Here is a 24224-nt window from a genome sequence, read left to right as displayed (position 1 = left end):
ATACTAAACCTCACCTGCTAACTCTTCATGTTATGATATATTATTTGTTATATTAGAAATGCATGTTATTTGTGTGATGCTCATAATGGAACTTCATCATTACATAAAGAAAGTTGAGAATGTGTTTGGTTGAGGTCTATGATTTCCGGGAGAATGAATTAAACAATTCTTTATGAATATGATACCATGTGCATTACTCAGTTGAAAGAAGGTGATCTTCAGAAGAATGATGCTATAACCAGTCTACAAATTTGTTTATGTGATAATCTTCCAGACCTTTTCACAAAGTCACCCCCAAGCATAATTTTTGAACAACGGATACAAAATAATGATCTTCATCCTCTCTAAGATGATTGTTCGATATTTAGGGAGAGATATAAATATATTTTGCACTCTTTTTCCCTTCACCATGGTTTTGTCCCGCCGAGTTTTCCTAGTAAGGTTTTTAATGAGGCAAATTATGACACAAAATGATGTTGAACTCTTTTTCCTTCACAATTTTTTTCCATTGGATTTTTTCTTAGTAAGGTTTTAATGAGACATATCCTGATGGACATCCAAGAGGGAGTGTTGTGAATAATTAACTTTGTGGATGTCCATCCTTAGTCTCCCACCTTCCTAGCTATAACTTCCATATAACTTCCATAAGTGAATGGATGGTTAATGGTTCTTAATTAATTTGATCATTCACTTACTCATATTGTATCTTATAAATAGGACTCGTATTATAATGTAAAGACACACTTGAGAAGGAATACAGTATACTCTCATCTTATCTCTTTATTCCTTTCTCTCTATTCTTATATACTTTGTACGTAATAGCTTGCAATGCTAATGATCAATTTCATAACAGAAACAATATTTTTTTTTTATGAAATGATATTTTCTAAAATATAAAAGTCGATAATAAATACAATATTATTCACATGTAGTATTCTTTTTTTTTTAGAGAATATGTACGATTCTTAGGTAGATTCTAGGATGAGAGTACAACAAAGTTTCTTACCCAAAATATAGGTAGACCATCATTAAAAACTGTTAGATTAAACAATTCACTATATCATATCATGTGATAGCCACACTAGATTGAATTTTTTTCTCTCCATTTTTTTCCTATTCTCATCTCCTTCCTTCCATCTGGCTTTCCATCAGTCCAACCATTTCAGATCTTAGTACATGCAACCCACCATTTCTCTTTCCTTCTCCATGTAGATATTCATAACTAAGAAAATTAGAAAGAAAAAAAGTAATAATAATTTGGTTTAAAAAATTTGAGACCATTTTGACACACCGTGGTTTAATCTACAGAAAGGAATAAAGTCCCATTTTGTCTAACACGGTATCAAGCTCCAAAACTTCGTAAGTTTTGATAAACATTTTTCGAGGCTAATTTGGTTCGTTAAATTTTCTGATTAAATTTGGTTCATCAAATTAATTACAAAGCAAAAAGAAGGAGAATTGATAAAGGGCAATAAAGGAAAATAATAGATTGTAATAATCAAATATAAAAGTTATTGGAGAATTGATTATAGTTAACCCAAAAACTAAGAATTGTAACTTAAACCAGAATTATTTTTTTTGAGGATATAAGCAATTTTAAAAAGTCAAACTAGAAGCGTTTCTTGTGGGGTAAAAAGTCAAAAGCAAACATACACTTAGCTCTTACGCTTGCAACATTAGTAACATTTAAAAAAGAGTGAACCATCAATTGTTACGGATGGGTATAAAAGATGTTCTGATGGACAAAAGATGATTGTATAGTCAGGACCAGCAGAGCAAGTGAAAGTGCTGCTATTATCATCGTAAGCATAGCTATAAGCATCAGGACATTGGTTCTCAAAAAACATGGAGTAATCTGTGGGTAGGCATGTACCCTCGGTGATGTAATCTCCACGACAACAATATTGATATGTATTAAAAGCCATGCAAGCACTCTTACAAGCAATGACACCCAAGTCAGAACCTGTTACTTGAAGTTCCGGGGGGACACATATAGTTGATATTTGCTGGACAACTAGAGGCTTCGCAAGGGCCATTCCCACCTCGTGGAGTTACAGATACTGGCACATTGAACCCATAAGTGTTGCTCACACTGTATAAATCTTGTCCTCCATTTGATGCCACTTTAATGTCAACCAATGTTGCTGGTGTAATTACGTCAGCACCATTGCACTCAACTTGACCAGACCCACAATCACCTGTGGCACAACTAAAATTTCCGTTATTGTTTGAGCATCCGGTTTCGGGCCCAAAATTGATAAGCCAATGGATAAGGAAGGTCCACTGATTTCGTTTCTCCTTGTTCCAACTCAAAACCTGTTGTTGATAGTTGAATGTAATTTGAACCTAAGTATAAGGTTCCTGGCCATACAGTGTATACACATCTATTCGTGAATGTCACCTTGGCTCCTCCAACCTCTGCAGACAAAAATTGAATATTCACGCACAAATTATATATGGAAAATGCTGTTCCTCCCGAGAAATTGCATCCCGAAAGCCACGACATGAATTGGTATCTACAATTAGAGCTGTCAAAACGGACGGTCCGACCCGTTTAGGACCGGGCCTAACGGGCTTCGGGTTTTAGCGGATCGGGCCAAAAAGTCCGGTTGAAAAACGGGCTTGAAATATATTACCCGAGCCCGGCCCGTATTAAAAATTATATATTTTTTATTTTAAAAAAAGACTATAAAATACTGCTATAATTTTTTTATAAATAATATTTTTAATATGTTTAAATAATGTGTAGCACAAAAATAAATTGTAAACATTTTCGTACAAACGTCGTAAACTAAAACGATGAGAAAAATGATTTTAAATAAATTAGATACGTTATGGTTATAGACATAGTTTTAAAAACCGGACTGGTGATCAACTCGGTAAGGGTACTGGGTCACTGGTTCAATGGTTGAACCACTGGATCATTGGTTGAACCGCACGACTGAATCGAATTGAACCGAATGACTCGGTTATATGACTCGATCTATATAAAAAAATTCATTGTATTAAATTATACTGAACCGACATAATGTTATCTCCATTTTATTTTATTTTACAAATAGTGACCTTGATCTTTAAAAAAAATTATTTTTTTAACATAAATAAATGCATATTTTTAGCAATATAAATATAAACATCTTGATATAGGTGCCTTTGAATTTAACTTCATATATTCTTTATCAGATATAGTACATATTTAAATAAACTAGAAAATATTTCATTTTGCATCTACGACAAAAATAAAAACAAATGTGCTAAAACAAATAGTTTTTTGAATAAAGCTAACAAAAATAGTTGTAATCAAGTAAAATGTTTATATTAATTTTTTCTATCTTATAAAAAAAATATTTTGTATTGTATAGTTATATTTGATAGTAATGTCCATTTTAGTGACAAATTATTTTTTAGCACAACAAGCTCTTTTTTTAGAGAGAATTGAGCACACAAGTTTGACAAAAAAAAAAGAATATAATCGGAGTATATGTAACAGAAGTTGATGATGATATTGTCATTTTGATCCAATATTTGGTTAACATATATAATTAAGTAGAAGCATTAGATAACAAACATACAATCACAGCGCAGATGGCTAAGGTAGAGCAATGCAAGTTTGTGTCCCCAATTCAACACCCTACTTTGCCATTTTTTAATACAAACCATTTAATTAAATTCTTGCTTCAGCATCAAACCGGTCCGGTTTGTTAAAACCGCCGGTTCACCGGGTTTGGCCGAGTCATGCCGGTTTGAAAGTATGGCTGATCTGTTTGTCAACTCGAACCGGCCACCCCACCGGTTCAGGTCGGACCGGTTCAACCGGCCGGTTCGATCTGGTTTTCAAAACTATGGTTATAGATATTTATATATTCGATCTTTAAAACTATAAATAACGAAACGAATAAATATAATTTTATATTACATTTATATTTATGTTAATTCATTAAATTTTCACTTTTGTTTTTTACTTTGATAATCAACTAAGTAAATAATTATTTGAAAAATATATATAATTTATAGGATTTTCTTTTGTTATATGGGCTAACGGGCTAGCCCTAATGGATACCGGGTTTTTAAGGGCCGGGCTACAAAACCCTATTAAAATTTAGGCTCAATATTTTAGGCACAAGCCCTACATTCACTTGCTTTTTACCAAAAAGTCCATTTGTCACTATTCAAACAAATTTTAAATTAAAGAGTAATTTTTTAAGTTTCATTTAGTTAACTTAATTAAAAAGAACAAAATTGTTTGAAAAACAAAAACACACACACATACATGCATGTGAGTGTAAAAAGAACAATTTTAAATATATATATATATTCGTAAAAAGATGAGGTGAGTGTAAATATATTCGTAAAAAGAACAATTTTAAATTAAGATGGTTTCCTATAAAGAAACAATATTTGAAATGATGAAAGTGAGTGTAAATATTAGTGAGGTGAGTGTAAATAATTTGATAAAATTTATAAAAAAAAATGAGTGTAAATAATCAAGTGGATGTAGGTTGATAACTTACTCTTAGAAATCATGGTTGAGCCTAACACAACCTCATAAAACCGATTTGTGAGGTGAGGATTGCCTCCACTTATAAACATATTGTCAGGCCATCACCTATGCGATGTGGGACTTTTAACACACCCTCTCACGACCAACACTATTGGGCTTGATTCGTGGACATAAATGGTGGGTGGCCCGATAGCGGAAATCTGATAACAGGTGGTCTAATAGATCTTGGAGAGGCTCTGATATCATCTTAGAAATCGTGGTTGGACCTAACACAACCTCACAAAATCGGCTTGTGAGGTGAGGATTGTCTCCAGTTATACACACATTGCCAGGACATCGTCTATCCAATGTGGGACTTTTAACACTTACAACTTAATAATTTTAGGTATGTATAGCTTGCTTATTTACACTTTAATATTTTTAAGTGGATGTAAATTATGGTTGTCGGACTTTTTCGTAAAAACCAGAAGCATGGTTATAGTGGGTTTAGCATGAAGATGAGTTAACACGCTAATACTAATATAAATAAATCTGAGCCATTAAGATTATAAAAACTAATAGATAGGATTTGATACCTGATGTCAACTCTAAAATCTTTTTTTTTGTCGGATAGTCTAGTGACTAAAATTTACTTTTTGAAGGTGAATGAGTGAGGTGTCCGGGGTTCAAACCCCAACCCCTGCATATAATAATGTATGTTTCTGTAAACTAAAATATGCTCACGAGAACCGTCTAAAATCATTTAATACATTATTGAGTGAATCAAAATTAACATCATATTCCCTAAAAAAAAGTAATATCATATGATTAAAACATTAATTTAAAACTATTTTTGAAGAATTTTGGGTTAGTTATCCAAACCAATCACAGTTAGCTACATAAGTAAATTAACAAGTGGTGCCCACAAACTAACTTTCATTTCTCTTGCAAATTTCTTCAAAGGTAAGCAAGAAAAATCCAAATATATATATATAAGTTGTTTTGCAAGAATGTATAAATATACTTTTACATACATAAATGGTTATCATAACCGATAGTATTTAGATTCCTTCATGAAGAAAATGTGATAAAGAAAACAAGGAAATACAGGAAATTCAGAAAGCAAAACAAAAAAGATAACGAATATAATCTTAAGGACTTTGTAGATTTTATAGGCAAAATATTGTTCTAAACCATATGAAGAGGAAATAAAACTGAGCTAAAGGAATTCATTAAGCTTATCGAAAATGTAGTGGAAATGAAATATACCATAGAAGATGAATGCAAAGCTAAGGCAGAGAGCAATACGGGTAATCGCCATATTCCTTGTTATTGGTTTCTCTTTTTGGATTGCAGTTTTATAGATGATGAAAATTGCTCTCTGCATCTTGCCAATATATAAGCTTCCAGGGTAGCAAAATTTGGTTTAGTCAATAAAGTATGATCATTATTTCTTTGCAACGTAAGGAACAATTCTAGGAAATTTATATGTTGACTCCATGTGTTTCCAAAACAAAAATAGTCAGCATGGGTTGGAAAAGTCTCAAATCATAATAGATAATTTGAGTGCATTTACTATTGATGAAAATTGTTTGAGGGTCCTTCAAAAAGAAATTGTTTGAGGGAAATTTCTTACTTGCCTTTTGGGGATTGTAGAGTCTTTTCTTGACAACATTGGTTAACACAAGATAAAATATTAGATTGAGTTCTATAATGACATGGAAAGAAACATAATAATAAGATAAAAATTAAAAATAAAAGTGTAAAAACAATAAAACTAAACAAAACCCAGGAAGAACGGGAACGGTGAAGTCTCCGCCTCACCTCTCCCTCATTATCTTGCGTCGCCGCAGTGCCTCATCTATTCTTTCCTTGCGTCGGATCTCTTTCTTTGCCTCGTGAAGTGTCGCCGTCACACCTTGTAATCGGCAGCAATGCCATTGGAATCCACATGTGCTTGTTATTGAGCTACAAGAGTCTGGTCTTCTTCACCTAGATGCAGACGAGAGAGAAGGGATTAAATTGGATGAGAGTGAAAAATGATAGTGGCATTGTGGGTTGAGGCTCTGTAGTTAGGATTTGTGTGTTTTGAAATTTGTTTTAAAATTGCACTTTAGGAAAATTTATTTATTTTTGAAATTATTTTTTCAAAATTGTAAATAGTTTTGAAATCATAAGTCCAAATCCACAAAAATGGAGAGATTGAGTTAAGAACGGTGACAGAGAGTGAACGAAAAGCGACGGTAACGGAAAACATGCGGGAGGAGATGGAACTGCAAGACAAGCTTAAATCCACAAAAATGGGTAGGAGTACTTCCATCGGCCAGGGGCGAAAAACAAGGATGGGAGAAGGAGGCGAGGATGAACGAGAGAGAGAGCGCTTTTTTTTCTTTTCTGTTTTCCTTTTTCTTTTTGGTTTGACATGGATTATGAATATTTTTTATTAATATAATTGCCAATTGGATGATGGTAGAATGGTGGTATGCCAGCTAAAGTGGTATACCTATTACTCAAGGAAAAATAGCTATGATCAATCTCTCTTAACTCAAAACCCTTTTTTAAGGTTAAATATGGTCCAAAAATGATATGAGGGACCGAAATTATGAAAATAAAAGTTAAATAGGGAGACAAAACACTAATTTTCAAAATGGGGGACCAAAACTTAATTTTTTTAAAATATGAAAGAACAAAAGTTTATTTAATTTTTTTTGCAAATTATCTATTAAACCCTTCAATCTAATAATTTATCTTGTTTTAATCATAGTGTTGTCAAGAAAAGAAGACTCTAAATATCCTCAAAAAGCAAGTAAAGTATGAACAAGAAATTTCCCTCAAACAAATTTTTTTGAAGGACCCTACAATTTTCATCAATAGTAAATGCACTCAAAATATCTATTAAGGTTTGAGACTTTAATTCCAACCCATGCTGACTCATTTTGTTTTGGAAACACATGGAGTCAACATAAAAACTTCCTAGAATTGTTCCATACGTTCCAAAGAAACACTGATCGTACGTACTTCATTGACTGAATCAAATATTGATCGTTGAAGATTCAACCCTGGAAGCTTATATATTGGCAAGATGCAGAGAGCAATTTTCGTCACTTACAAAACTGCAATCCGAAAAGAGAAACCAATAACAAGAATATGGCGATTACACGTGTTGCTCTCTGCCTTAGCTTTGCATTCCTCTTCTATGGTATATTTCATTTCTTTTCCACTACATTTTCAATAAGCTTAATCAATTCATTTAGCTCAATTTTACTTCCTTTTCACACAATCAGGTGTTTTTGTTATTTCTGATAACAAATATCCAGCTGAGGCAACATTTGTCATTTTGTGTCAAATCAAAATAACCTTAGTGCTTGAATACGTGCGTGAATATTTTCATTTTGTATGCAGTGGTTGGAGGAGCCAAGGTGACATTCACGAATAGATGTGGATATACTGTATGGCCAGGAACCTTTACTACAGCTCAAACCCCTCAATTATCAACAACAGGTTTTGAGTTGGGACAAGGAGTGACGTACTCGGTGAACCTTCCTTCTTCATGGTCTGGTCGATTTTGGGCAAGAACCGGATGCTCAATCAACAAAGAAAAGTTTAGTTGTGCCACAGCCGATTGTGGGTCTGGTCAAGTGGGGTGCAATGGTGCTGGCGCAATCCCACCAGCAACTTTAGTTGAAATTACCATGGCATCAAATGGAGGACAAGATTTCTACGATGTGAGCAACGTTGACGGGTTCAACGTGCCAATTTTTGTAACTCCACAAGGTGGGAATGGCCCTTGCAAAGCCGCTAGTTGTCCAGCAAATATCAACGCTGTGTGTCCCGCAGAACTTCAAGTAAAAGGTTCTGATGGGAGTGTCGTTGCTTGTAAGAGTGCTTGCTTGGCTTTTAATACAGATCAATATTGTTGTCGTGGAAGTTACAATACCGAAGCGACATGTCCACCTACAAATTACTCTATGGTTTTCAAGAACCAATGTCCTGATGCCTATAGCTATGCTTACGATAATACGAGCAGCACTTTCACTTGCTCTGGTGGTCCTGACTATGCAATCATCTTTTGTCCATCACAACATCTTTTGTACCCATCCGTAACAGTTGATGGTTCACACTATTTTAAATGTTACTAATGTTGCAAGAATATTAGTTTTTTACGTCCTTAAAAAACTATTGTAACTGAATTGAGTGAAGCATAGTTCCACTCCATCTCTATTAAAAGCCACTTTGATTCCACACAATGCTTAACTCTACTGCACCCTAATCCTTGTGAGTTGTGAGTCATATCCACTAATCCACACCATGCGTAGAGAATTAATGCTAAGACAGAAAGCACAGTAACCTCTATGTACCAAGAGTCAAGGTTACTATAAAGCATAGTAGTATATTAATATTAGCATAGACAAGCAAGGAGATAGAACCACCTTTCCAACCAAAAAGTTTCAATTTTAGCTCCCAAATTGAGGATAACTTCAGAATTCCCTATTGACATCTCCACAAAACAGTTCAAAGAAATATAGAAAATTACAAGTAAGCTGCAAAGAAAATCCATTTCTTAGATCCTAAGCATTAACAGTAAGATAGAATCCAAGTACAAGTACTGGATGTAGAAAAGCAGAGAATAAACAGTTTTTTAAGAGGGAAAGAGAGTAGAAATCATCCAAATTCTTCACACAGTTCATTACCAAACATTGCTTCCTTTTATGGAGGTTTCAATAATATTTTTGGTTAGCTTTATTCATGAATATTGGATCATGTGACACATATTCCTTTTCTCTGACCAATTTGTTGACTCTATTTTGATGGCTTTGCATTTTCTGTTAGTATTAAGAACTTTTTATTGATTATCGATGACAATAAGTTGTCCGTAAAGAGAAAATGTCATCAGCAATAAGATACAACTCAAGCCAAATGAGATACAATTATTCTTAATTTTATTAGAACTATTAAACTCAAAAGTGTAATGCAAGCTATGAAAATTTCTAATGTGAAAAATTCTCCATAATCTAAATAATGCGCTGACCAGTCATTACTCATTACACATGAAGAAAAAAAAAAGACAGCTAGCCTAATAACGGTGTATGAGCTGCTTGTATGCTTCCTTGTTCTCCGAGTAATGATCAATTTCAGCCTGGCATCATCATAAGTCACATTAAGAATCAAAATCAGTAGCTTGGTTGAGAGAATCACATATTTACAGATACTCTTTAGATGTTTTCTACTTTTTTTCTGAATTACTTATTTACTAGATGGTTTTAAAGAATAAGTAACCCTGAAGCTTTGTACTTAAAGCTATTTATAAGAATTATTAAGAAACATAAAGGCCATATTTGGATAAACAACATAATTAAGCATTTATTATATCACTGCATATGTATCAGCTAATTTTTTAGGTAGGAATTCAGATTTTATGCAGCAAACCAAGAAATCAGATTCTCTACAGGCAGTAGAAACACGCGATCATAATCGTTGGATGATGATCAGATGAGTCGTATTCTGACTTAACTATGTTGTCTTAAATACAACTTAAAATGAGTTGTCCGATCTTTCATCCTACGACTGAGGTTTGCTACTGCGTGAAAGGCCCCAAAAAACTATCCAAGTACTAAAAAGCTTTTCATAGGTTATAGATTTAAAAGCATCTAAGTCAACATACCTTTCGAATTGCTTTTATGCAAGTCAGCAACTTATCACCGATAAATTCCTCAAGAAAGTCGGCCTTATGGAGAGCTTCTAAAGATTCAGAAAGTGATATTGGCAATCTCTGAAGGTTTTCTGGATTTGGATCTGTATCTGTTTCATATATATTGCATAAGAAGTTTATTATCCAATTAATATTTTTTATAATTGCTGAAAACTATATGAACTGAAACAATAGTATATAACCATCATGCAAAACAGAAAAAGGAGCATAAAACAAGCACTATTTGTTATGCATGTTGTTATACACCGTATAATTTGTATTATCTTACCGACAGGTTCAGGAAGAGAAAGATGCCGACGAAGCCCATCAATGCCAGCAGAAATTATAGCAGCTAAGCCCAAGTATGGATTTGCAGAACCATCAAATGATTTAACCTCAAAGTTACTCGTTAGACCACCGGGAGTTCCGGGCGGCGATGTAGCGCGCAGTGGAGCCTCCTTATTTTCATTTCCCCAGAACAAGTATGCACCACTCCATGTGTTGGGCTGCAACCGATCATAACTGCAATGAAATTGAGTAATGATGTAAGAAAACATAACTCTAGATTAACATATATATATAAAGTATATATAACATCAATGATATGTTTACCATATTGCTTTTTATATATAAAAATATAAAATCCAAGATATTAGGATAATGAATCATTATAGATAACAGACACCTTGAAGGAAGTGGTGCAACAAATGGCAAAATTGAAGGAAGATGATAAAGAACTCCAGCCATAAATTCTTTTCCCAAAGTTGATATTCCATACTTTGATGATCCATCAGATGCCATAAATACATTTTTACCATTCTGCCACAAACTTAGATGAACATGGCATCCAGAACCCAAATCATCTAATTTGTACCTTCAATATCACAAGAAAACACTGTTATACACTTTAAAATGTTTACTTTTTGCTATATAAAAGGGAAGGAAAAAAAGAAGTTCATCAAATTTGATTAAGTTTTATAAGCTAGACTCCATACACCCAATTCTGATATGTATTTTGTGCCTCAAGTAACAAACACCATCAGTATTTTTTCCATAGATGGATATGTTTTTATACTTTGTGATATGTTCATAATTCGTTTTCAACTTATTTTTATAAACTCTCCAAAAAAATTATACAGAGCCTATATAGAGCTTACCTACGTAAACACTAATTGTGCTAAAATACCATATGCATAATACAATAAGAATTTAATTACGTTGTTTATCCAAACACCCTCGAGTCTTTAAATACTATTAAAATAACAGTTCCATATCATTAGGGTATTGCTGTCTACTTGCACAACCATGTTTTTTCACCATAAAATTATGTTGCTTCTGTAGTTTCGGAATAAAATAGAATGCATTTACCACATCATAGACACTTATTCAAAATCTTATATTCGAAATCTAAACAACACACGGATATATAATATGTCATACTTACACGGAACATATTATTCCCACTTACTTTGGAATAAAAGTAGCAAGCAAGCCATGTTTTCTGGCAATTGCCCGAACAGTTTCACGTGTATAAACTAAGTTGTCTGCAGATTTAGTACAAATGGTATGTCCCAAAACCAGCTCAAATTGACCTTTTCCAGCTTCTGCGTGTAACTGCAATATTTTACAACAAACGAAAAAAATAAATAAATACATGTTCCAGACAATGGGATACATGTGTAAGAGATTGCATAATGAACATGTTGAATTGATTGAAAAAGATAAGTATGTCATAAAAACCAGTAACTGTCTAACGGAGTTGTAACTAACTCAAGAGAGTTGTAATTAATTAATATAAAAGGAAGCTTCTGAATACCATATAAAAGGCCAGCAAAGGCCTAATTAAGCATTCTCCTTTTAGGGACTTTGTTTATGCATAAAAACCTAAAATGATTCATGTTTGTGGCGACATTCAATGCTTACTTTATGTTTCTGAAGTGTCACAGTAACTATCATAACTTCTGATTTGAAGATTGTAATTAGTTTATCATGAAAGTAATTTTGCTTACTTTATGTGAAAACAGTTTTGTGTAGAAAAATTAAATCAAATGAAAATCAAACAAAGCCATTATCATATCTCATTTATAACTGACCAAGTTAAAAACTCTTTTTTTACCTGTTCTACAGGAATGCCCATGGAATGTAAAGCAGAAGCAACTTCGCGAAGTACTGGGGTAGCTGCATCAAATGCTGATGAGGAACAGTAAGGACTCGAGTCAAATGGTATCCATTCTTCTTTCCCCTCCCTGAATGGTTTATTTCTTCATGTTTATAACTGATTGGCATAGAAAATTGCACTAATCAAATCACAAAATAATATTGTATGCCATACCTTGTTATGCTCTTCAAGAGAAAAAACTCATTCTCAAAACCTGCATTCATTACCTATAAGCAGACTATAAGTTAAGAGTAGTGTCATTTGAATATCATAAATTTGACACCGTACATAAATACACCCAACATAATTGTTGAGTGAAGAAGAAGAGAAAAAAATAAAACACAACCGTGTCATTATATGGCATCAAAAATAAGACAAGCTATGCAACATACCAAGTTAAATTCATCTTTCAGAATTTTGGAAACTCTTCTTAAGGCGTCTCTTGGGCAATACTCCCATGCTTGGCCAGGTTTAACATTTAGATCACCTAAAACCATTTCATCTTCCTTGCTCCTATAATGTATGGAACAGAGTTTCATCCGATGAATAAAATAGTGATAGTCACACTTAAGAGAAAAAAAATAGAAATAAAATTATTTGAAGTTAGAACTTAAGTAACAAGATAAACAAGCTCAGAACGTCCTCGTAAGAGAGAACTTGTGTACCAAGGAATCCTCCTTTTAGTAGACAAATCAGGTGTTAATCTTGTTTCTCCAACTGCACCTAACCCTGACCCAGCTGCAGGTCCATCTAAAAAAGAGGTCATTCCCATAGTCGCAAAAGCTAAACCAACGCCATTCTTCGAAACAAAATCATTGAAACGCTTCCTAGGAACAGCCTGAAACAAAATTCGACAGCACCTCATAACATATATATAAATATAAAAAAATCTCTAGGTGAAAAAATGACTAATGAAGTGAGAGAAACAGGATAGTGGAAACTCACACGACATCTGTGCTGTCCCGAGTTATCAACCCACATTATACGAATAAATGAAACATCAGTCTCTAAATCGTCATCAATCACATTTAGTTGTAAATTATTATCTGAACTAATAACACTGTTAGCAAGATTAATCTTATAGAAATGAATTGAATTTCTTGCAAGGATGCCTTTTGCAGCTTCCACAGCCTCGGGAACAGTGAGATCACCATCAAGGCATGAATCACGCAGAACGGAGAAAACAACTTCGCGAGACTTCTTTGCACCTACGAAAGCGGAACTAATTATGGTTAACAAGTGAATATTCACACTTACATGACAACAAAGATAGAAATTTTTAAAGACATGTGGAAATCAACAAAAATTGATTGTGGCACTTAAGTATAATCTTCACTTTCGGTGTCATGGTAGATGTTAACCAACCTAAGTAGAAGGTTTCTGGAAATATACATCCATCGGTACTAAACATCACCTGCAATGCAATGTGACACTTAACAGTATAAATTTGTATGGAAATTGGAGAGCTTAGATCTTATACATGACTAAACTTATATTAAAAGTTCAATCTCAATAATATTTATACATATACTTTGCTACAAGGCTTCAATATTTGGATTAAATTTTAAATTTGTATATTTATTTTTTTGGTTATTATGCAAGATACACTTATAATGTCACCTTATTTATTGGAGCCAGCTCTAAAAGCTCTTTCAATGATGAAATCATCCCATGTACACTCAGCTTTGGAATTGCCAGACCAAAATCAAGGTAAACCTGAATGAGAAGATTGTGTTATTACCTACCAGTGAACATGTAATCCATATTCAAATCTAGTAATGAACAAGTCACTGAGTTATGAAATGTTTACCTGAGGGTACACAGATGCTAGATATGATGCTTCCCTTGAGAATGGATAGGATGCATGTAAAAGAACGATCCGAGATTTTGAGTATCTCTTGTCCTCGAAAACTGAACGGAGATGAAGAGGATTTGCGAGTCGCATATCCAAATCTTTGTCCCCAAACCTAATTACCGAAAGGGAAATTTAGTATTTAGGTAAAAGTAGTGTTACAAGTAAAAGGAAAATCATGGTATCTATCTCAGACATCAAACATGACACCGGTAATAATTTAAGAAAATAGAAATGGTCGCATGTAAAAACGTGTATCTGAGAATTGAAGACCATTTCATTACCCTGTGTGTATCTGCATTGGCAAGTCATAGGATTGAGCAACATCCAGACTTTGCAAGAAGATGTAGTCGATAAGATTCTTGTTTGCAATACGGACAGGCTTCCGAGCTGAAAATGTAGAACAATGAGTATGAAAAGTACCTTGAAACAGAACATTTTAAAGCCAATATGCATATTCTACTCACCAAGTAACACCTGTCCGAGACCTTCCTCGGCATCTTGGTTAGTGACATTTGTATTGATTTCTAGGCCACTGCGGTATGCAGCTATACTTTTTAATCCATAGATCTCACCAGCAACTGTTAAGCTGATGCTAAGGAACATAGGTATGTGGTTGAATATTTTTGTAAAGATAAAAGCTTTTGTTGTGTGTGTAAAGAGAGAGATATAGTAATACATGTGAAGGATATGATTTCAACTTAGAGACGAATGCTTTAGTGAATGAATCCAATGTCCAGCAAGATCCATCAGGCAAATCCTTCAGGGGTTTCACATATTATGAATACAATTGCAAGTAAAAAGATGCAATAGTCAGAAAATAAAGAATTAATGTCAAAAAAAGCATCTCACTTGATCAAGGATTTCCTCGGCTACTTTTTCAATTCTTAAGATTCTACCAACAAGAGGTACAAAACTCTTATGCCATTCTATATCATGCATTTTGTCCAATTCAAACCCATCATCCATGAGTATAGCAGAGATTCTTGCAGCTTTGAAACATGTTGAACATGACAATTCCAATCCAGAGACTTTTCGGTGTTCTTCAACACCTTGCAAAGATAACTCACATCCATATAGCTCAGCTAAATCCCTTAGATTTCTCTGAACATTTGCATATATAATACACTATCATAATAAGATTCCATATTTTGAAGTTCCACAGAAAATAAGGTTGAACTGTAAACTAAAACACACATAAGCATGGTTATCAAGATCTTAAGATACAGGCCAGTCATATCTCGAACAGATACAAAACTGAACTGTATCAATATGAATTTCTAGTGTGTATCTTCTATGAACATGAATCTTATCTTGAAACTTGATTCATTATGATGAACCCTGATTTACTATGATGAACCTTGACTTATCCTATTGAACCACTACCTAAACATAGTATAGTCAGCCATGTTTGTTTTCAACTTTGTCTAGCGAGCCCCTTTCTTATGTCAATTAATTTATGACATGAATAATAAGTCGATATACTATCTCAAAATATCTGATACAGAAAAAATTAGCATGGCCCCTGCACAAGGATGACACGCACAAATCGAGAAATGGTCCAAATATTTTTATTTGGTCATTATGCACGAATTTTGGTTGATGTTGATCTCTCCAAGCGTATTTTTTAGGAGGTGAGGGTGGAGCGTGAAAAATATGTGTTCTACATAACTGTAGTTTATGAACGACTACCAGAATTTTGCTCCAACTGCTATACTATTGGGCATTCTCTGGCCCTCTGTAATAAATTGCGTCCAAAATCTATGGACGACAAGCCCAAAGCGGAAAAACGCAAAAAGAAGGGGGATTCTTCCTAGCAGTTCATCACCATTCATGATGATCAGCCTCCCCGTGATCCTCCCAAGATACAGAGATGCCATCAGCAAATGTACTGAAGGATGTTACTACAGAGCATAACACAAACAAACAATCAGAGGAAGTGCTTGTTGCAAATGAAGAGGATGAGCAACATACGAACAAACAGTCACAAGAAGTGCCTATGCAGTTACCAAATTATTCTCCTGCTACTGATGTTGATGCGCAGGACAGCAGGAAGGTTATGGAAGATGATACTCATAACAGTAATGATACCGAGGACCCTGAAGCTAATGATGATTCTGAACATCACCAAGAGGATCATGCTTCTTCTGATAGCACAAATTCAGAAACGGTATCATCAACACAAGTTCCTCAAGTGCATTCCTCGGGCCCTATTTTGGCATAGGATTAGAGGTTCTAAGGAATGTGAACCTAATTGGGATGTCGTACAGCCTCTCTAATGTCTTTACACTCTTGATTCAGCAAAAAAAAAAAAAAAAAATCACTATTCAGAAAATATTTTTTATTATACATGATTTGAATCTCAAATTGACAACCAAGAACATGAGAAATATTGTGGAATTCCCAGTCCTAGAGCCAAAACAACAACAAAGTGTGATGCTGTCATAAACTGAGTGAACGGTAAAATTTCAAAGTTGACCCTGACACTGCCAAAATCAGAAGTATTATTGGAAGCAAAATAACAGTAAAGTTTCCAAGCCTTGACTTGTAATCTTTATACCATATTAACATATCAGATATATCATAAATGTTTGAATAGATACTAGAATTTCACACCGGAAATGTTTTTCTAGATACTAGAATTTCACAAGAACAACATATTCTGACCACATTCTATTTTAGTTTATGATTTTATACATATTAATATATGATACATCAGAAATTCTTTATCTCTCCTAAAAATTGTGTGTCAAAATATCAGTGTCCTTAACATGCATGTGTCCATTTATTTATGTTGAAATAGCATAAAACAATATAAATGGAGAAAATGGTGCAAGAGAAAGAACCTTGAAGGATAGAGAGTGTTGTGAAGAAGCAAGAGCATCACCTTGAGCTTCAGAAAAGGCATGAATAAAGGGCAAGTTGGATTGAAGAGAAACTATGTTGTGGGCATGACCATCCACAAGTTCAACTTCTTCCACCGCTTTTCTTAACTCACTCAAATCCATTCTATCACACCTTTGTCTTGTCTGAAGTGCTTAGAGACAAAATCCTTTTTTTCTATCTTTGTGCTTGGTTGTTGGCAGAATATTTTATACGTACAGTTTTTCTTTTAAGGAAATTTTTTATATATATACTTATATTATATAGGCTAAATTAAATTTTTTGTCCTCTAACTATTTAATAAAAATTGATTTATTTTGTTCCTCTAAATTTCTCACCGTTACTACATTTAGTCATTTCTGTTAGTTTTATTCAAATAAACGTTAGGGTTTGTGTTATGTGGGTCCTCTAACTTTATTTATTAGTATCATTTTAGTCTTATGCCTTGTTAATGTATTATGATTAAATAGTGACTGATATTATTGGTAACTGTTATGGTTCATATGTATGTGTGAAACAGAAGGTCAGATTATATGCCTTGTATGTAGTGCCTTGTATGTGTGATTAAATAGTGTTTGGGCTACGGCATATCAATATAAATATTCGGATTCTACAATCTGAAACGAGTTTTACCATGTTTTAGGATAAAAAAAAATGAGTTGTTGGATTTTATATTCCGAATACTCAAAAAATAGGACACATTCTTTGTTTTTTGTCTGATTATAAAATTCAAACACCCTTTAAACACGCTTATTCAAAGGAAAAATAGTTCGGATTATATAATATAAACTATATCTTCATAATTATTAGTTTGTTTATAATGTGGATAGCTAGTATAAGGACCACATTAATCTTCCTAACTTCCATCATTCAGTTTTATGAGCCTGTTAATTGTTCCCGGACGAAAATCCAGTTTTCGGGCTACTTAATCATATTGTTCCGAAACTTTTTTCGAAAATCATAAGAAAAAAAAATTAAGGATCAATACTCCACTAGAAGGAACTTCTTACAGGACTCCGCCCCTCAAAATCGAAAATTTTATCGTTTAAATCCTTTTTCATTTTTTTTTTTTGCATTTTTCATATGATCAAGTTAGTGGTATTTTTATATTTTTTTATTTTATTTGACAAATTTTATCAATTTACTGTGTTTTTTTGTTGTTTCTTTCAAAAACGAAATTCGAAATTACTGAAATGAGAGAGTTCGAATTGCTGCTCATATATAATCTGAAACCTCATAGACATTTTTGCAGAAAAGATAAGACGCGAGAAATGGATAGGGTGGGAAAAGTAATGGCCATTTTAGAATATGACTTGGTCCAAACTTCGTACGCATTTTAAGGCCCATATCTGACCCATCTTTTGGGCGTGGTCCTTGGATGAATGGGGGGTGCTTGCGGTCTAGATTTAGGCGTCTGTTTGATTTATGTGTTAACAATAACTTTACAGTTGCAAAGATGAGGCGGCAAGGGTGGTGGGTAGATTGACATGCGTGGCGGTGGAGAAGGTATTTGTTGCTTGGGAGGAAAAGCAGTTGAGTTGAATAAGTGTATTTTTCTTTTAGATGATATTTTTTGCAGGATACTAGCGTAGATAAATGGATTTGGTATCATAACTCTTTTAAGGAATGTACGATTAAAGATTCTCATGAAATCTTCACCCAAACTTAGAAACCTCGTGATAACGCTCATTCCATATTAATCTAGAACAAAACTATGAATGTGAAAGTGTCATTATTCGCCTGGAGAATGTTTTAAAAAAGGATTCCTACAAAAAAAAAATTTGGCGTGGCGTGTTATCTGGAGTTTTGTTATTATCTTCTGGAGGTTGTGGGATGAAGGAATCAATTAATCATATTTTTCTAGAGGTGTGATTTCTGCAGCGGTATTTGGAATTTTCTTCTCCGCTCATTCGGAGTTTCAATGGTACCACCATCTAAAATTTGGGTCCATGCTTTACAATTTGGTGCCTTGGATTTGTTTAGGAAGGATATCAAGTTTTGTCTTCGGTTAATATGGCTGGCATATGTTTGGAGTAGATGGAAAGAGCACAACACACATATCTTTAACAACAAGAAATTACCGAATGTCTGGTTACAAGATTACATTAAGTTTCATTCATGGTAATGGTTGAAGACGCACATACAAAATTTCTTCTTCAACTTTAATTCATGGTGATCTAGTTTGTTGGTTTGTATGAGTAATATTACTCTCTAATGTTTTTCTTTTCGTTTTTCGGTTGCTCACTCTAGCTTGTTTGTAATGTGTACTGAATTTATTCCCTTCTAGGCACACTTGGGTTTCAAATAAGTGTTTTCAAATCTATTTTGTCTTTGACTTCTTTTAAAAAAAATTAACAATAATTTGTATGAAATAAAGAGTTATTTTTCGACTTTAATATTCTAGGGAGTATCATTCATAAGATAAAACTTCAGTTCATTGTTTATAAGAATTTTTTATTTTTGTTAACCATCTAATTCTCTCCAAGAATTGTTAAAAATCACTTGAGTCTCATAAAGTAAGTAAAGTTCGACAAAGAATTATTCTACATAGGAATTGAACTCAAGTTTTCCTAAACAATTTGTTCTTTGGTAAAATTATCAATCACTTGAGTCCAATTACTTTGTTAGTTAAGAATCATTATAAATTTTTACATTTTATTGTAAAAATAATCAATATTTACTATTATAAGAAATAAAAAAATCAAAAAAATTAAATTTTATTTCGTCAACACTTCTTATAAATAGGATTTAGTTATTGTAATTATAAATGAGAGAGAACACACACATATATATATATATATATATATATATATAATCATTATTTACGGTTAATTTCAAGATCAAATATACAGGGATATTGCATTTTATATGTAGGGGTCGGGGTTCAAACCTTCGACACTTCAATTTTCATAATTAAATTGTGTGAGCTTTATCTACTAAGCTATTTGATAAAAAAATCATTTACTGTTAATTTTAAGACTGAATGGCGAATATACGGTGGAAATTGTCTCGTAAGACGAGAGAAGTAAATTTCAAATTGTTTGCTTCAATGCACACCAGACTAAACTAAATTGAATATCAAGTGTTTTTTTGGTTTTTGTTAACTCTATGTTTTAAGGGGAAGGGAACGTTAATAATCCAATGTTTCATTAGAAGGTAAATAAAACTGGTTAAAAAAGTTTCATCCTATGAATCGAACTTATATTCTATTGAATAATTTGTGATTTGATAGAGGTCATTAAATACTTGAGTCTAATTCCGTTAAATATATTCATTCTATGATCACTATTATAAACAACTCTACATTTTAGATTCATTTAATTAAGATCACATACATAAATTAATTAATGAATTAAAAAAAAAAAAAATCTTCTTATAATAGTGATGGAACTGTGTATTGCATTGCTTTACAAATTAATTACATACATGCATGAAAAATTAGCGGCGATAATTAAATTGCCCTTAACACCTGAATGGATTGATTACGGTGTCGGTGCACAAGATTATTTATTCTCTTTCTTTGAATTGCACATCATTGTGGTGTAAGAATTGATGATATTGATGGAGAAAAGTTTGTACATGTGCATGTACGTGGTACCAAAGGCAGTGAGGCCTCAAATGCTCTGAATTTATTAAGTACATATACTAAATTTGTCTGGTGAGAAAAGAGCTTATTCAAGTCTTCTTCAATCTATAGAAATTAATTAGTATTGAGACGTGCCGTGAGGGTTGGAGAGTGTTTGATGTACCAGTCAATTTTGTCCTCTTAGGACTCAAGTCCTTTAATTACTCCTTAATTTGCATATTTGAATATAAAAGTAAGAGGTAACAACTATTCCCTTGCGTGTAACTCATGTAATAATAACCCTTAATTTGGATCCGTCAAAAAAAAATTATTGGAACCTTCTTAAATTTGAAACATTTTCAAAAAGTTAGGCATAGAAGGAGAATTTGTGTTTGTATGGTTTCAAAGTTGGTTTTTACTGGCCTTAATCTCTGAAACACGGAAGAAAATGGAAGGTAACATAACATAGTAGATTTCACATATGTGTTGTCGGTTTGTATGGACCTTTTTTCTAAAGAAACAAAAAAAAAAATTAATAAGTCATTCGAACGCAATGAATGAGGTCTCATAAATCCTAGCATAACTGTCACAAAATGTCAAAATTGTTAATCCGGACGTCATGACCGGAGTTCGAACCCGTCACCTCCATTTTGTGTGTGTGAGGTGCATAAAAATAAATATGTGAGGGGATAACCAAGTGCATAAAAATAAGGCTTAATTGCACTTTTGGACCCCTATCTTTCCAAAAGTTGCGGTTATGGATCCCTAACTAATTTAAATACAAAACAGCCCCCTATATTTTGATTTTTTGGCAGTTTTGGACCCCCAAGGTAAAAAAAAAAAAAAAAATGACACGTGGCACCTCACTTAAGATGCCACGTCAGCGTTGACCGAGTCAACAATGGATTGGGAGTCCAAAACTGCCAAAGAATCAAAACATAGGGGTAGTTTTGTATTTAAATTAGTTAGGAGTCCATAACCACAACTTTTAGAAAGATAGGGATCCAAAAGTGAAATTAAGCTTAAAAATAAATGCAAATTAGAATGGTAAGATAGAATGGTAAAAATACTAAAATACAAGTGCATAAAACAAATGAACCAAAGCAAGATCAACAAATCAGAGGGGATAACCAAAAAGAGCCGATCGAATATACCATCAAAGACTTGTCTCAATAAACACCTCCTATTAAAATATTTTATTATTTAATTATATTTCAATGTTATTACGTGGATTAAAGTTTTTATATAGTTATATTAGTTATTTATTAATTTGAAGTCTTAATTAATTAATGATCAATTTAAGTAATAATACTTATTAGATTTTTATTTAGATAATTAATTAATGGAAAATGTTAATGAGTGTCCCTGAAAATTGTTTGATTTTTCTATAAAATAATTTCTTATTTTAGAATTCTTAAAGAATGTCTCGGTGGTACTTGTTAACAAGACCCTTAATTAATTAATATAGGCTTAGTATGAATGATGTCTGGATGACTCAATAACGGAATAATGAGAAACCCTAGTTGGTCATCACCATATATAAGACTATGGTCTCCAATACACCGTACACAACACATCATCTAATCTTGTCTCCCCGTCTGAAGAGAGTTTGGGGCATATATGTATCAATTAAAGAAGAATCAAATTAGTTGTTGCTGCTATCTTTTCTGATGTGTTTTATATTGATGCCAGAGAATTCTTTCATCATGGATCAAGATATTCCTAATACATTTAATATATATCTTTGATAGATCAAACATGTTGTAAATCTGATCATATTCATGTTGTATTAAGCATGTCTTAAACGTATGACAAAAATCGCAGAAGAGTTATATGATAGGATAAGTAAAAGAAATAACTTATCCTTTCTCATTGGTGCATCAAACAGAAGATTAAAATATGATGTATATATATTAATTATATCATGTCTCTTTATCCTGACTATCAAACAGACCATAATAGTAAAATGTATATCATTTACAAAAATGTCCTTATTAATTATAGTTAATGAAACAATTATAGATGATTGAAATCCAATAACTAAAGATACATTATTATAAAAGAATAATAAATGTTGCATTTTTTTTATCAATCATGAGCATAATGACATCAAATAGACCACCAGACATCCTAACTTGATTGACACCCTTTGTGCCCTTTAATCATATGTCAAGTGTTCATGTGTATATAAAAAAGTTGTTTTAAAAAAATGTATATATAAAAAAGTGAAGAAAATGTATACACACACACACACAAATAGGGGGCGATTACACCGTTACCCCAAAAAGAGAAAACGCAAAGAGAAGAAAAGGAAGAAAAAAAATTATCAACAGAAACAAAAATTAGAGATATTACAACCCCTAAAAAGTCCTCTGAGAGACGAGGAATAGAAACCCATCGAGTGAAGCCTGAAGATGGATGATCAAGGGCAGCTAACTTGTAAGTAGTAGAGATCGCCTCAGAGTGGGTAGAGCTATTTGAAGGACTATGCTGCTCTAGCGGAACCAATGGACAAATAATTTGAGACAACGAAAATTAAGGAAAATAACACCTAATTTGAGACGAAATGAGTGCTATAATGAGAAATTTAATTACCACCATTTTTCCTTAATCACCGTCACTTTTAATTATTTCAGTAATATAGTGGAATTAATGATAAACTTACATCTAATTCAATAATAATATAGACCCGTTCACTTCCATTAAGCCATGGGATGGTTAAAATTTGGTGGAGAATCACACGAAAAACATTTTTTAAAGGACGAAATTTATAGCATTTCATTAGTGATAATGAGCTCAATACAATTTGGCATTTTTATCCATATTTGAAACTAGCAGAAGATATGGCCGTCTTAGCTAAACTATTGGTTGTCTTATTTGCTTAATTCCTTACAAACTCAACACTGGAGTTAACATAATATTGTTTTGAAATATCTTTACAATTTTGGATGATCATCACAAACTACGTGACATCATGCATTGAGGATGAAAAACTATTCACCACCTTTTTAGCATCAAGCTCAAAATAAATAGATCATAAATTCAAGTCATGAGTCCAATCTAATGTTGATAACAATCCTAGAGCTTCACCAAGATGTACCTCATGATAGATAAAAATCTCATTCGAAACCAAATGTTTTTTTTCTTTCTCAAAATCTGATTTTTATTTATTTCATATAAATCGGTAAACCTTACAACTTATCCTTCCTTCTCCTCTCCATTTTTCCATTTTTTTTTTTGAAGAATCAAAAATAAAATATATTAACAACGAGATGGTGGAACCTCAATAGCACAAGGTGTACTAAAAAGGACACTCCAAAATACAATCAGTCAGGTATATAGGTACAAAAACTACAGTCAGCCGATACCCAAGCATAACAATGGGTCCGACCACCATCACTGAGAGCCATATACAAAAGTGACATTATTAGCCTTCAACCACCAATAAGAAGTATACTTAACTTTTTCCTAAGATCTATGATGGGAGTTTGGATATTATTTAATAACATGTTATAACGTTCATTCCAAACTAACCAAATGCAAAGAAGCCATAAAAGTTGAAGAAAAGAGCACCTCGCCTTCAAACCACCTAGATAA

The 24224-nt window shown here is 33.0% G+C and overlaps 2 protein-coding genes, 1 non-coding gene and 1 pseudogene across 4 annotated transcripts; 2 read left to right on the top strand and 2 right to left on the bottom strand.

Annotated features, from left to right (window-relative positions):
- Window positions 1-1676: 1676 nt before the first annotated feature.
- LOC112418596 (thaumatin-like protein 1b) lies at window positions 1677-5801 on the bottom strand (annotated as a pseudogene).
- Window positions 5802-7454: 1653 nt separating this feature from the next.
- On the top strand, window positions 7455-9492 carry LOC25483928 (thaumatin-like protein 1b). The gene is made up of 2 exons (XM_013612651.3): window positions 7455-7679; window positions 7883-9492. Exons 1-2 carry the CDS (start codon window positions 7628-7630, stop codon window positions 8617-8619), a joined length of 789 nt encoding a protein of 262 aa, XP_013468105.1. The 5' UTR covers window positions 7455-7627; the 3' UTR covers window positions 8620-9492.
- On the bottom strand, window positions 9399-17256 carry LOC25483927 (protein fluG). Of its 2 annotated transcripts, none has more exons than XM_013612649.3 (18): window positions 17026-17256; window positions 15032-15283; window positions 14872-14939; window positions 14647-14762; window positions 14464-14569; window positions 14138-14294; window positions 13948-14043; window positions 13693-13741; window positions 13273-13535; window positions 12993-13165; window positions 12720-12840; window positions 12502-12554; window positions 12286-12415; window positions 11638-11783; window positions 10855-11043; window positions 10459-10691; window positions 10143-10279; window positions 9399-9617 (listed from the first exon to the last, which is right to left on the bottom strand). In XM_013612649.3, exons 1-18 carry the CDS (start codon window positions 17185-17187, stop codon window positions 9555-9557), a joined length of 2514 nt encoding a protein of 837 aa, XP_013468103.2. In that variant the 5' UTR covers window positions 17188-17256; the 3' UTR covers window positions 9399-9554. The 2 variants fall into 2 exon arrangements, with proteins under 2 accessions (XP_013468103.2, XP_039683381.1); XM_039827447.1 differs by having other exon boundaries at window positions 17067-17227.
- Window positions 15649-15750, top strand: LOC112418857 (U6 spliceosomal RNA). The gene has a single exon (XR_003008930.1). It is a non-coding gene; the product is annotated as a U6 spliceosomal RNA (small nuclear RNA).
- Window positions 17257-24224: the final 6968 nt, after the last annotated feature.

Source organism: Medicago truncatula, chromosome 1, assembly GCF_003473485.1.
Source record: "Medicago truncatula cultivar Jemalong A17 chromosome 1, MtrunA17r5.0-ANR, whole genome shotgun sequence".
NCBI lineage: Eukaryota > Viridiplantae > Streptophyta > Magnoliopsida > Fabales > Fabaceae > Medicago > Medicago truncatula.
This window is presented reverse-complemented; position numbering and strand designations above follow the sequence as displayed.